The sequence below is a fragment of the Globicephala melas genome, chromosome 2 (genome assembly GCF_963455315.2).
Source record: "Globicephala melas chromosome 2, mGloMel1.2, whole genome shotgun sequence".
Lineage (NCBI taxonomy): Eukaryota > Metazoa > Chordata > Mammalia > Artiodactyla > Delphinidae > Globicephala > Globicephala melas.
Window position 1 is genome coordinate 175,707,729 of NC_083315.2, and position 12,162 is coordinate 175,719,890.

General features: G+C 44.2%; 1 protein-coding gene across 9 annotated transcripts in view; it reads left to right on the top strand.

The window, feature by feature from the left end:
- Positions 1 to 12,162, top strand: part of KLC1 (kinesin light chain 1) — a 113,237-nt gene that overhangs the window by 90,978 nt on the left and 10,097 nt on the right. For 3 of the 9 annotated variants that reach the window (XM_070045015.1, XM_070045014.1, XM_070045013.1), the window contains 3 exons: positions 167 to 275; positions 3,747 to 3,908; positions 10,752 to 10,882. In XM_070045015.1, coding sequence (XP_069901116.1) covers positions 167 to 275; positions 3,747 to 3,908; positions 10,752 to 10,882 — 402 coding nt within the window. Of the gene's footprint in view, positions 1 to 166; positions 276 to 3,746; positions 3,909 to 8,570; positions 8,622 to 9,307; positions 9,896 to 10,751; positions 10,961 to 12,162 lie in introns of those variants that run through there. The other 6 variants (XM_060295334.2, XM_060295332.2, XM_060295333.2 and 3 more) reach the window with 6 other exon arrangements.

The following is a 12,162-nucleotide window of genomic DNA, read 5'->3' on the forward strand; positions in this document are numbered from 1 at the left end:
GACGTAGAAGAGCCTTTTAGAGGTTTACAGTTAAAAAAAAGTACCATAGAAATTTAAATAATTTTAGCCAAACATAAGTCTGTTTGTCCTTTAGATTATGTGTGTTGATAGTGGTTGCTCTAAAACTTATATTTTATAGTTTTGTATATCATGTGCTTTCTTACAGTCCAACTGTTACAACTACTTTAAAAAACCTTGGGGCACTTTACAGACGTCAAGGCAAATTTGAAGCTGCAGAAACATTGGAAGAAGCAGCCATGAGGTCACGTAAACAGGTCAGTCAAAAACCTTCTGTTTTTAACTTAGCCTTCCGTATTGATTGATTGATTGATTGATTGATTGATTGTACGCGGGCCTCTCACTGTTGTGGCCTCTCCCGTTTCGGAGCACAGGCTCTGGATGCGCAGGCTCAGCGGCCATGGCTCACGGGCCCAGCCGCTCCGCGGCATGTGGGATCTTCCCAGACCGGGGCACAAACCCGTGTCCCCTGCATCGGCAGGTGGACTCTCAACCACTGCGCCGCCAGGGAAGCCCTAGCCTTCCGTTTTTAACTTTGAGTTTAATGATTCTCTTTTATGAGACTTACTGAAACCTTGATTTAGAAATAGAAAATGTTTACTGTTCTAGTTTGTACAAATAAACTTATATTGTTCAAGCGACAATATAATGTAAATATATGGTAAATATGACACCAAAAGCACGAGCAACAAAAGCAGAAGTCAGATTCACCAAAATTACAAACATTTCTGCGTTCAAGGACACTATCAAGAAAATGAAAAGACTCACAGAATGGGTGGACATATTTGCAAATCACATCTCTGAGGAGGTCTAGTGTCCAGAATGTATAAAGACAAAAGGACCACCTAATTAAAAAACGAGCACAGGACCTGAATAGACATTTCTCTGAAGATGCTATACAACTGCCAACAAGCACATGGAAGGATGCTCAACGTCATGAGTCATCAGGGGAATGCAAATGAAAACCACAGTGAGGCACCACCACACACCCACTGGGATGGCTAGAATTCAAAACCAAAACAGAAATAGCAAGTGTCGAGGAGGAGGTGTAGAGACTGGAACCCTTGTGCACTGCTGGTGGGGACGCAGAATGGTGCAGCTTCTGTAGAGAACAGTTTGGAGGTTCATCCAAAAGAGAAGCATAGAGTTCCTATCTGACCCTGCAAGTCCACTCCTAGGTATACACTGGAGAGAATGGAACACAGGTACTCAAAAGAAATACAGCCGGTTCTCGTTATTCATGGTACTTATGTTCTATAAAGTTGCTTTGAACACTGAATTAGCAAATACTGAACCATTGTTCCTAGGGAGATACAGAGTTATGTTCCTGGGAGCCTCTGGTCACATTTACTTCGATCAATACATAACCTTGTTTTAGGTGTGTTTCTGTTTAAAGACACCTTATTTAGTATATGTTGTTGATTCATTAGCATCAGATTCATGGCCAGCAGCACTGTAACTTGTGCCTGAAGAGAGCTTATCTTTCTCCATAGGGCACACCCCAGCCTTCTTGCGCTTAGGAACACCAGAGGACACTTTTTCACCGTTTTAAACAGTGAAATCACTGACTGAAATGCGGAAAACATGGCACCAGATGATTTAGACTCGGGGAGGGAGGATGCTTGTTCACATTACAAGGTGAAACAAGAAAGCAGAGTGTCACCTTGTTTGATCTTAGCTGGGGATGTGCGTGTCAGGTGACTCGAAGTTTTCTCCACTTCGTGTGTCTGTGAATGACCATGAAAGCACTGCGAGTGTTGATTTTAGGATTACAAATACGTTTTGGTCAGTAGGTGAATTAGCAAATATGGCCTCCGTAAGTGATGATGGTTGACTGCTCCTGTGCATATACGTTCGTGGCAGCGTTACTCTCAGTAGGCTGAACGAACACACAGACACAGGTTCGTCGGTGGATGGATGGATACACGAGGTGGTATATCCATGCGATGGAATACTATTTGGCAATAAGAAGGACTACTGAAGCACTTTGCTTCATCAACTGAGGTATTTTAGTTATGCTGAAATACAGTTGTAAAGAACATTCAGGAAAAAGGCTTAGTTCTTGCCCCTTAATTACCAGTTTTAGAGTAAGGAGTTAATGTATTACTGTGTATGTATATGCATATAAAGATGGCAGGTTTTGTTTTCTATTTTTAGTGCTGGAGGGACAGGTGTGGCTTTTTCCCCTGAATGGTGTGTGTGTAGCCTATTATGCAGTTGTTGGTTTAAAGCCACCTTTTGGCTGGGATTAAAGTTACCCATAGGTACCTTAGAATTTTTTCCTTCGAGAGATTCTGTGCAGAGGGATTAGAGAAGGCCCAGCATAGGTGTTGTCAGTGGTGCTCTCCTAGCTTGTGCCCTGCAGGAGCCCCTTTCTTGAGTCCTGTCGTCCTTCCCAGGTCTTTTGACTCTGAGGGGCTACTGTTCAGGGGAGGGCGCCCTGGGTGTAGGCAGTGTGGGATTCTGGCTCGACTGGTGGTCCGTGGTGCTCCTTCATGACCAGGCTTTGCTGTAAACCAGTGCCAGATAGTGTTTATCCAGCCAGTGGTGTCTAGAGTCATGAGCGGCAGATGTTTAGGGAAAGGGATGTTGCTAGTGGTTTGTTGAGAACAGCCCCTCCTGCGCCTGGGAGGGCCACGGTCCGCTTCACTGTGGAGGTCACCGCAGCACATGGTCTGTTTGGGTATTGTGCCCCCCTGAGGAGGAAACCCTCAGGGTCAGCGAAGGGGCAGTATTTGCATGAGCTGTTCGGGTTGAGATTCCATTTAGAACATAAGACATGCTGCACCTGGTCATCAGATGGTGCTGAAATGCACATGGAGAACGTTTGCTGCTGGGTGTTAATCCAGTTATGTTTTCACTCAGATGTGCGTGGGGTGATTGTTGAGAAAGTAGGCGAGTGCTTGCCGCTGCTCATCGCTCTGTGGAGTAGGAAAGTTTGCTGTTAAAATGCCTTTTGTTAAATAAGTGGCTAATTTTTTTTTTTTGTGGTACGCGGGCCTCTCACTGTTGTGGCCTCTCCCGTTGCGGAGCACAGGCTCCGGACGCGCAGGCTCAGCGGCCATGGCTCACGGGCCCAGCCGCTCCGTGGCATGTGGGATCTTCCCGGACCGGGGCACGAACCTGTGTCCCCTGAAGCGGCAGGCGGACTCTCAACCACTGCGCCACCAGGGAAGCCCTAGTGGCTAATTTTTAAAAATGTTATTATACTGAGAACAAAGTAATCCGTGAGTTTTCAACCATGTACTTATTTTGGAGGCATGGAACACCAGGCACTTAATGTTAAAGTGTCAAAAACTGGGCAGTTTTCCAGCATCTCACCATGAAACTTCCAAACATAGAGTACAGTTGAGAGGATTTTATACCCGTGTACCGCCTCCTAGATTCAGTCATGAGCATCTCTCCCATCTATCCATCCTTTAGTCCTTTTTTTTTTCCGATGCCTTTCAAAGTTGTATACCTCAGTACACTTCCTTTTAAATACTTCAGCGTGCACATCATAACCTGGAGCTCAGTATTTGTTTATAATTTTTTAACATTTGAGGTAAAATTTACATGCGGTGAAATGCACAAGTGTTAGGTGTACATTCCTGAGAATCACTGTTCTGATTTTCCCTCCAATGTTTAAGAACTTTTTTTCCCCTAATATACATTTAGTTATCTTAGAAATTCCCAATAAAACTTAAGTGCTGATGGATCACACCCTTTTCCCCCTGCCTGGCTCGCAGGGTCTTGACAATGCTCACAAACAGAGAGTAGCTGAAGTGCTGAATGACCCTGAGAACATGGAGAAGCGGAGAAGCCGCGAGAGCCTCAGCGTGGATGTGGTCAAGTACGAGAGCGGCCCTGACGGAGGGGAGGAAGTGAGTATGAGCGTAGAGTGGAACGGGGTAAGTACAGTACACAGCGCGTGCTCAGCCCGTGCTGCGAGGCCCCGGGCAGCAGCCTGGGCCGTCTCCCACCGGGAGTGCTTTTTGGCATCTCCTGGCTTAACTGCTAGACAGCCTACTTTTCTCAAATTAAATACGAATTAAGCTTTTTGTAAGTTCTTCTGCTAACACTGAAGTCTGTTATTTGTTTGAAGTAGTAATTTTCTTCTTTTTAGGAATCCATGAAAGCTGTTTGGCTTAACCTTGAGCACTTCAATGCTGATTGAGTGTCCTGGTTTTTAAAGCATAATCCATAATTTGGTTTTATTTTAATAATAGGATTAGTGTGGCAGATAACTAACTCGCTTTTTTAACTTACCCATTTTCATTGCTAACTTCAGTGCTCCTAATTTCACTGACGAGGCTGCTGTAGATTTTGTTAGAATTAATTTAAATACTTCCAAGGAAAAGGGTGATTCAGACAGAACTCTTCTGTAGAAGAGAACAGGTCAGGAGTGAGAATGTTAGGATGGCTGCTCTCCATGTCCCAGCTCAGTCCACGGAGGGCCCAGCGGCTCATTGCTTTCCATGGTCACCTGCCGGAGGCTTTTGCGTCCCGAGCATGTGCCTCTATTAGAAACACGCCACCTCTGTGGCCAGGCTCTGCCTCTGCCTCTGTGGAAATTCTTACCACTGCTGTTTCTCCAGGATTGCCTTTTGGACGTTTCTTTCTAGTGAATTTTTGTAACACGTGGGTAATTTTTTTGTACATTGAGCTGGTGTCTTTGGAATTCTGCTTTTATGGGGGAGGGTTGAATGCAGGATTAGGTTTAATGCATTCAGTTGCAGTGTTGATTTTTTTGAAGTCACGTAATGCAATTTGATTAGTTGTAATTGTGCAGATGTTTTTCCAAATGGTAGTTTGGGGCTTTCTTATAGTCTATCTTTTTGAATCTATTTATTCTTTGGGATTTTCTACAGCTGTAGCAATTTGGTAAGGGTCAGCACTCTAGTTGACATTTTATACAGAATGTTGTTGGCCAAGCTTTAAGGGAGAGCATCTCTTTCGACTGTCTTTACCTGGCAGCTCCCTTGCTTTGGTTTCCCTGTGCCAAGACAACCAATCAGCATCTGCTTTGACCACTCACCCTGTCGGGCAGTCGCCCAAAGTGAAATGAGGGTGGCGCTGCCCTACTCATGTCCGCGTCCAGCCCGCACTGTGTACTGTACTCTCCCCGTGGTGGCTGTTGTCTGCGTGCTTTGTGTAGAGGGCCCCTCCTTTCGCTGGTCTTCAGGAGCCAGAGGGCAGGGTTTGATCATTTAGAATGAAGTTCTGGAGGAGCTTTCTCTTGAGACAGTATTTCTAGGTCAATCTTTCTATGAAATCACATGAAAATAAAATTATTGACATCTCAGAGTTCTATTACTGTCTTCAAGACTGAGACTCGGGGGTGAGGGAGAGCTGCTTTCACTCCTCTGTGGAGGGGCGGGCGGGCGGGCGTCGCGGTGCGGCGGGCAGAGGTGGGCCCCCCCCCCCCCCGTTCCTGCTCTCTGCCCTCCACCGCACACTTCCCCTCTCACTGTGGACATGCTGTCACTCGGGACGCACACGCACACGCTGGGTGCTGGACACCTTTTTACTTGACTTTTAGACACTAGCGACTGCATCTTTGACAGAATCCACCCCAGGGCGCTTCGCCTGGGCTGGATTCAGTTGACTGAAAGAATCTAGATTGCAGGTCATCCAGTGCAGCGGTCCTAAACTCACTTTGAGCAGCAGAAGGAACCCTCGCAGAAGGAACCCTCCCTCAGATGGGGCTTATGTGAAGCAGTAAGTAAACACTTAACCAGGGAGGGACAGTCGAGAGCTGGCGCCTGAGGCCACCGCTCAGACCAGCACCGCCCCCAAACGGGAGGCCTTGGCTCTCAGACTGGTTTCCTTTGGGAGCTCTGAGGCTCTGAGAAGTTAGTGCGGCTCTTCCAACACTTGACTTGAGTTTTATTTTCAAAGCATGCATTTATGTTTTAAAAAGAGGCAGGAAAGGCAGTATGCACCCTTAGGTGGTGTTTGGTTTTTTCAACATCTCTTTTGGAGTATAATTGCTTTACAATGTTGTGTTAGTTTCTGCTGTATAACAAAGTGAGTCAGCTATACATATACACGTATCCCGTATCTCCTCCCTATCCCACCCCTCTAGGGGGTCACAAAGCACCGAGCTGCTCTCCCTGTGCTTTGCAGCTGCTTCCCACTAGCTGTCTGTTTTACATTTGGTAGTGTATATAAGTCCATGCCACTCTCTCACTTCGTCCCAGCTTACCCTTCTCCCTCCGCATGTCCTCAAGTCCATTCTCTGTGTCTGCATCTTTATTCCTGTCCTGCCCCTACGTTCATTAGAACCATTTTTTTTTTCAGATTCCATATATATGTGTTAGCATACGGTATTTGTTTTTTCTCTTTCTGACTTAATTCACTCTGTATGGCAGACTCTGGGTCCATCCATCTCACTACAAATAGCTCAATTTCGTTTCTTTTTCTGGCTGGGTAATATTCCAGTGTATGTATGCGCCACATCTTCTTTATCCATTCCTCTACCCTTAGGTGCTCTTCAGATTCAGCTTTATTGAGGTATAATTGTGTGCAACCAGAGGAGCCCATTTTAAGCTCACCTTGGTTTAGAGGCTCACACACTGCTGTCCTCACATTATCTCTGTCCAGGTGTGAGGATAAAATGTTTAATGCTGTCTCTGCATGAGTGCAGATTTCCCTGGGATTACAGGGCAAGCAGATTAAGCATTGTTGCTATTTGCAGCCACTTTCCTGTGTGCATCAAGATTTTCTTTGTTATGCAGTCAAGATAAAAGATAAAAATAAATTGGGAGTTGAGGTGGGCACTGAGGCTGGACCTGTCTGTAACTTCACGTTCAGATCACAGGTTCTCTAAGGCAGCCTCATTGTTCTTGTTTACTTTAATCATAAGAACTTGTTACCCGTTTATAATGAGAAAATGCTGTTTAGGTTTTATTTTATATTGGGGTTCTACATTAGATTTTAATTTTTTTCAAAAAGGATTTCAGCGCTCCTTATAAAGTTTGGAAACCACTGCTGTAGGGAAAGTGCTGAGCTGCTCTGTTGGGGAAGGTGCACACAACCCTCACTTGGGTTTTCACAAACATTCTCACAGGCCACCAGGCGCAGGCCTTCTCAACACTCAGAAATAACATGGACCACAAAGGGCAGTGTGGTCAAAGACGAGACAAACTAGGTTATATGATAGTTACTCCCCGCAGATACTGCAAGTCTGGATCAGCAGAGAACTGAATTGTATGCTATTAAGATATAAGAAACGTAAGGCTCCTGGACATATTCTAATTCACGTGAAGTTTCTGGATGAGATTCTTGACATGGTAGATAATTTGTTTAGGGAAGTACAGTTCTGTTCTTTTTCTATGTACCATAGAGATCAAAATGTAACTTCATCAAATGTTATCTTTGTGTAAACTGTTCAGATCTAAAAGTCACTGTCGAGATAAGTCTCTTACGGTCCTGCTTCTAAAGATGCAGATGCTCTGTGCATAGTGACCCTTCCTGGGTAAAATTGACTTCACGTTAACTGTGAGACGCACATGTGTCAGTCACCGGGACCCAGGTCCCCACTGGGCCACGCAGGAGCCTTGGGGCTGCACTGTAATTAAGGAATTGCCTTTGCAGTGGTCCCACTAGGCCACCAGGAAACATCACACGTCTTACATTCTGAGCGGAACCTGAGCTTCACCTGTGCTGGCCTTTCTGTTTTCAGAGCGCCAGTTCTCTACTGGGGTCCTTCTGAAGTAGCCCCACCCCCATGTCCCCATCCTTTTCATACTGCTCCCCATGTTAATGTTTCTAAAAGCTTTTAATACACTAAACTCTTTCCCAAGATTACTGGGAATGAGGTAGCTGTTAATTAGAAATAATGTTATTTTTGAAAAATAAAAATTAAACTAGGAAGACAACTAGAATAAACCAAAGAAGAATTTAAAAACACGAAATCACCTGAAATCCATAGATGATAATTACTGCCATATAATTCTTCACCCATACATTATACTGTTAATTTTTGTTCAGAAACCCAGTTTTTTGATGCAAATATTCTTTCATGGCAGTATAACGATCTAGACTCTTCTGAAAGTGTTGGAATACAGTGAAACCTCCCAACCCTCTAGTCTGTTTTGAGTAGAAATCCACCTTGTTTGGGTGGGTTTGTGCTGTCCTTCCTGCTGGTTCTCAGGGGCCAGGTTCCCAGCTGGTGAGAGCAAGGAGGACAGGCAGACCTACCTGCTCCAGCGCCCCACTTCCCCTCCAGGTGCTGCTCCCCCAGCCCAGCCCAGCCCAGCCCAGCCCAGCCTGCCTTGCGGGGGTGGCGGGGGGAGAGTGAGTGTGTGTGGATAAGTGTATGAAATGCTCTTGGAATCTGACTGAAATTACTCTTCCATATTCTGTGGAGTGTCTAGTACAGGAATATTACAAATAGTGCTACTAAAGAGTAGCACTGAATTTGAAATGAACACAAGGAGTTGTACCATTTATAGAATTATATTAACATTTTAGCATTCTATTTCTAAAGAGCAGCAAGAACTTGTGTTTTCTTGTCCTCCCAGCATTGGTGGGGAGTTGGTAACAAGTTTTATTTTTCCATTTTAAAGATGAGAAAGATGAAGCTCGGGCTGGTTAAATGACTTGCTCAGCGTCGCATGGTGAGTCAGCGCGGGCGGGCTCAGGTCCCCGCGGTCTGGGGCTTCCAATCTGCCAGGACCCAGGATGCGTTGCTGCTTCGGAAATCCTTTTTCTAGTTAATTTTATTTTGGATTATCAACTGCATGTTTAAAATGTGCTATAAACTTTAAAAGTCAGTGTTTCTTAACATTTCTGAAATGTCTAAAATGTTAGTGTTCTTCAGAGAAAGTCCTTTCTGATTTCAGAGAGAACTTTATAGTTTAGTTCTATGCAAGAGGATTTCTGATAAAGTTAAATCTTTAATGAATGCACTCTTCCTGTGCATAGCAATCTTTCTTTTGGTCACTGTCGATGGTTTTTGTTTCAGAATCTCCTTATGTACAGTAACTTGAAAACCTTTTTATTGTAAGTATCAAGGAGATTTCTAGCACGGTGCCAGTCCGTGCTCTAAAAATGTTGAATTTTATTTTATTGAGGATTAGGAGTGATTTTAGTCTAGATTATGTGAAATGTAACATAAGGTCCAGTACCTGTTTCATACGGGGCTGACAGGAGCAGACAGAAGGTAATTCCAAATACTAAAGCGGTAAAAATGCTGCTTAGACTTTGTGACCTAGAAATACTGTAAGCCAAGCTGTGTTGCGTGGAAACTGGCTCTTTTCTCATGAGTTTCACTGGGCTTTCTCTCTCCGTTTCTGTCTAACAGGCCTAGCTGCCCTGTGTGACACTCACTGTCTCCTGCATGATGGGCGGCATCTCCTCCAGCTTTTCTTCTCTCTCCAGTGCTGACTGCTGTGTTTAGCAATCCCCTAGGATTCTTGTCAGAGCTACACCTCTCTGTGACTGGCCATTCCTTTGGTGCTGCTGTCCTTTTGGGGGGTTCCTTATCTCTGTATACATGTAGCTTTGCCAGATATGTACTTAGTAATATAAACTGTGTTAATAAAACCATTTACTGTGTAATACATGAGTTTAAAAACTAAGAGCAATTAGCTGTTCACTTTGATAAGAGGTAGTTAGTAGTATCCCCCAGGTGTTACTGCAATGGCATGATGGTGACTGTGACACTACCTAGGCTGTCAGAGTAGGGCATGTGCTGCTCCTGTCGCGTTTGGAGACCTGGTGGGACCACCCTGGGCTCTGGGCGCTCCCCTTAGGATCGTGCTCAAGTAGAATTTGCTGTGTAGTCTTTGTGTGAAATTTTGGCAATTCTGCTTTTCTCTACTAATCTTTAAGTGTTCAGTGATTTGTGTATTTGTGTCTTTCTAACTTCTAATAAACTCACTCCAACTGACCTGTGTCTTGGTGTCTGTCTGCTTGGTAGACCTTCTCATTCTTTCCATGGAATGCAGCATTGCCGTAGCTTCTAGAAGTGGTGGGGCTACTGTTAATCTTACTAAATGATTCATTCTGAGAATAAAAGTTGTTCTATACACATGTTTTGCACTCTGTGCACTCGATTTTCACATCCACATGCTGCCACGCGTTTCACTCATTAATGTCTGCATCAGTTATACGAAAGCTGGGCACTCTTTCACTTGCTTCCTACAAGGCATCTAAGGATTTTTAGTTATTTGTATAGAATGAACGTATTGTTTAATTTTCCCACTACATCTGTAATCAACATTTAATAAAACTGTCCTATAAAACTTAATGAAGAAACAGTATATCTATTGCATGTAGATGAAATTGTTAAAAGGAAGTTGCCTATGTCAAACCTAAATGTTTTAGGTCCTGTACTGTTTCATGGACCAGATGCTTCCTTATTTATTAAACGTGGAGTTTGATTTTGGTGATCTTCCTAGAAGCTGCCTTAATTTCCTTGAGTCTTTCTGTGTATCTTTTGTTTCAAAACAGTAATATAATTAATTTTCCTTTGGGGATTTTACTACTTTGGTTTGAGCTTTTTCATGTTCACAGGTTTTCACATTCATTGGATTAGCTTTCATGAAATTTAAAATGGATAGATTCCTATTTAAAGTGTATTTACGTACATGGCGAATTGGTCATTTCTGTAGGAATCACATTACCAGCACGTCACAGACCAGCAGGTCAACACGATGTGAATTCTTGTTTTCATTTAGCTTTGTCTCTTGCGGGTTGGGAGGGAGAGCCGTGTGGCGCTTCACATTTGTTCACGTTTTTTTCAGGATGGCACTGGATCTTTAAAACGCAGTGGTTCCTTTAGCAAACTCCGGGCTTCAATTAGACGCAGCAGTGAGAAGCTGGTTAGGAAGCTGAAGGGAGGAGGTTCACGAGACAGTGAGCCAAAGGACCCTGGGTAACTATCGCCGCCCCTGCCCGCCCGCCCTTCTCGCCCGTAGACCTCAGAGCTGCGTTCCCGCCTGCTTCCCACACGGTAGGAGTGCAGAGGGTTAGTAGCTGCAATCCGACTTTTGCCCAGGTTAGGTTGAGAAAAAATTGTGAAATTTCCTGCTTAGAGGCTAAAAGAGCTGAAGCTTAGAAATTTATGGAATTCTTTGATTTTGTTACATGTTCAAAGAAAGCCTTAGCAGTGGAAAGTAAGAATTTAATATTAAAATATTGAGCATATTAACTTGTTTTCTCTAAGTATGCATTATTCATTTTAAAACCAGCATTAGCTTAAATCCTTTAAAGTTAGTTTTAATCTTTTAAAATCAAATGCCAGCTATGACTATATTCAATCTCATCATACAGGTGTTACTATAGGAAGAAAAATGGTTTAAATAGAAGGATGACAATTTCGAGACTTTTGTTATAATGAGTTTCTTTAGGAGATTTAAAAAACCTTAGGTTTTGCATGTGTTTAGAAAAGGGTCTCTTCAGTCATGAGTCTTTTAGGGTCTTTTGAACAGTAACTTTTAAGTTATCAAAGGAATTTGATTCTAAGATATTCCTTGCTTTTTATAAGGTTCGTCAGAGGAAGGGTTCTTTGTCCTTCCCTGTTAGTGCTAACAAATTGCCCTGGTTTCTGGGTTATTTCTGGTGTAAACGGCTTCCTGTTTTTGGATGCGTTTCTCACAGAAGCGCTGTATTGTACTGTCAGCTGTTCGTGAAACTCAAGCTCCCTAAAATGGTGCCTATTTTGTAAAGGTTGATTCTTATCTTAGTATGACTCTGTTTTAAAGTATTTCACTTTAAGTTCTGTAAGAATTCTAATGTCTCAGGACTGAGACCGAGTTCCTTTGGGTAACGTACGCCTCACCCGCACCTGTGGGGAGAGGGGCTGGGCTTGCCCTTAGCTCTGCCCCCACATCTCTGCTGGCGAGGGACTTGCTTCCCGATGGCTTTGGAGGCAAGAGGAGCAGTTGGATGTTTATATGCTGCCATTGCCCTCTTCTCAGAAATGCCTACAATCTGCAGAGGGAGTTTCCTGCGCTCCGCCCACATCCGGTGTGAAATCGCCAGAAGCTGCGGTGTTGGAAGCCACTGGGGGCTTCAGCGGGCGCGTGGGGCGTCGTCGGCCCTGCCTGGGAGGAGGCATGTGCGCGCTGCCTTAGGGAAGTGGGTCCTAAAGTGCCCTTGTTCGGTTTCCAGAGCTAAAGTGATAGGGTGCTGTCTGGCCTCTCACAGCGTGGG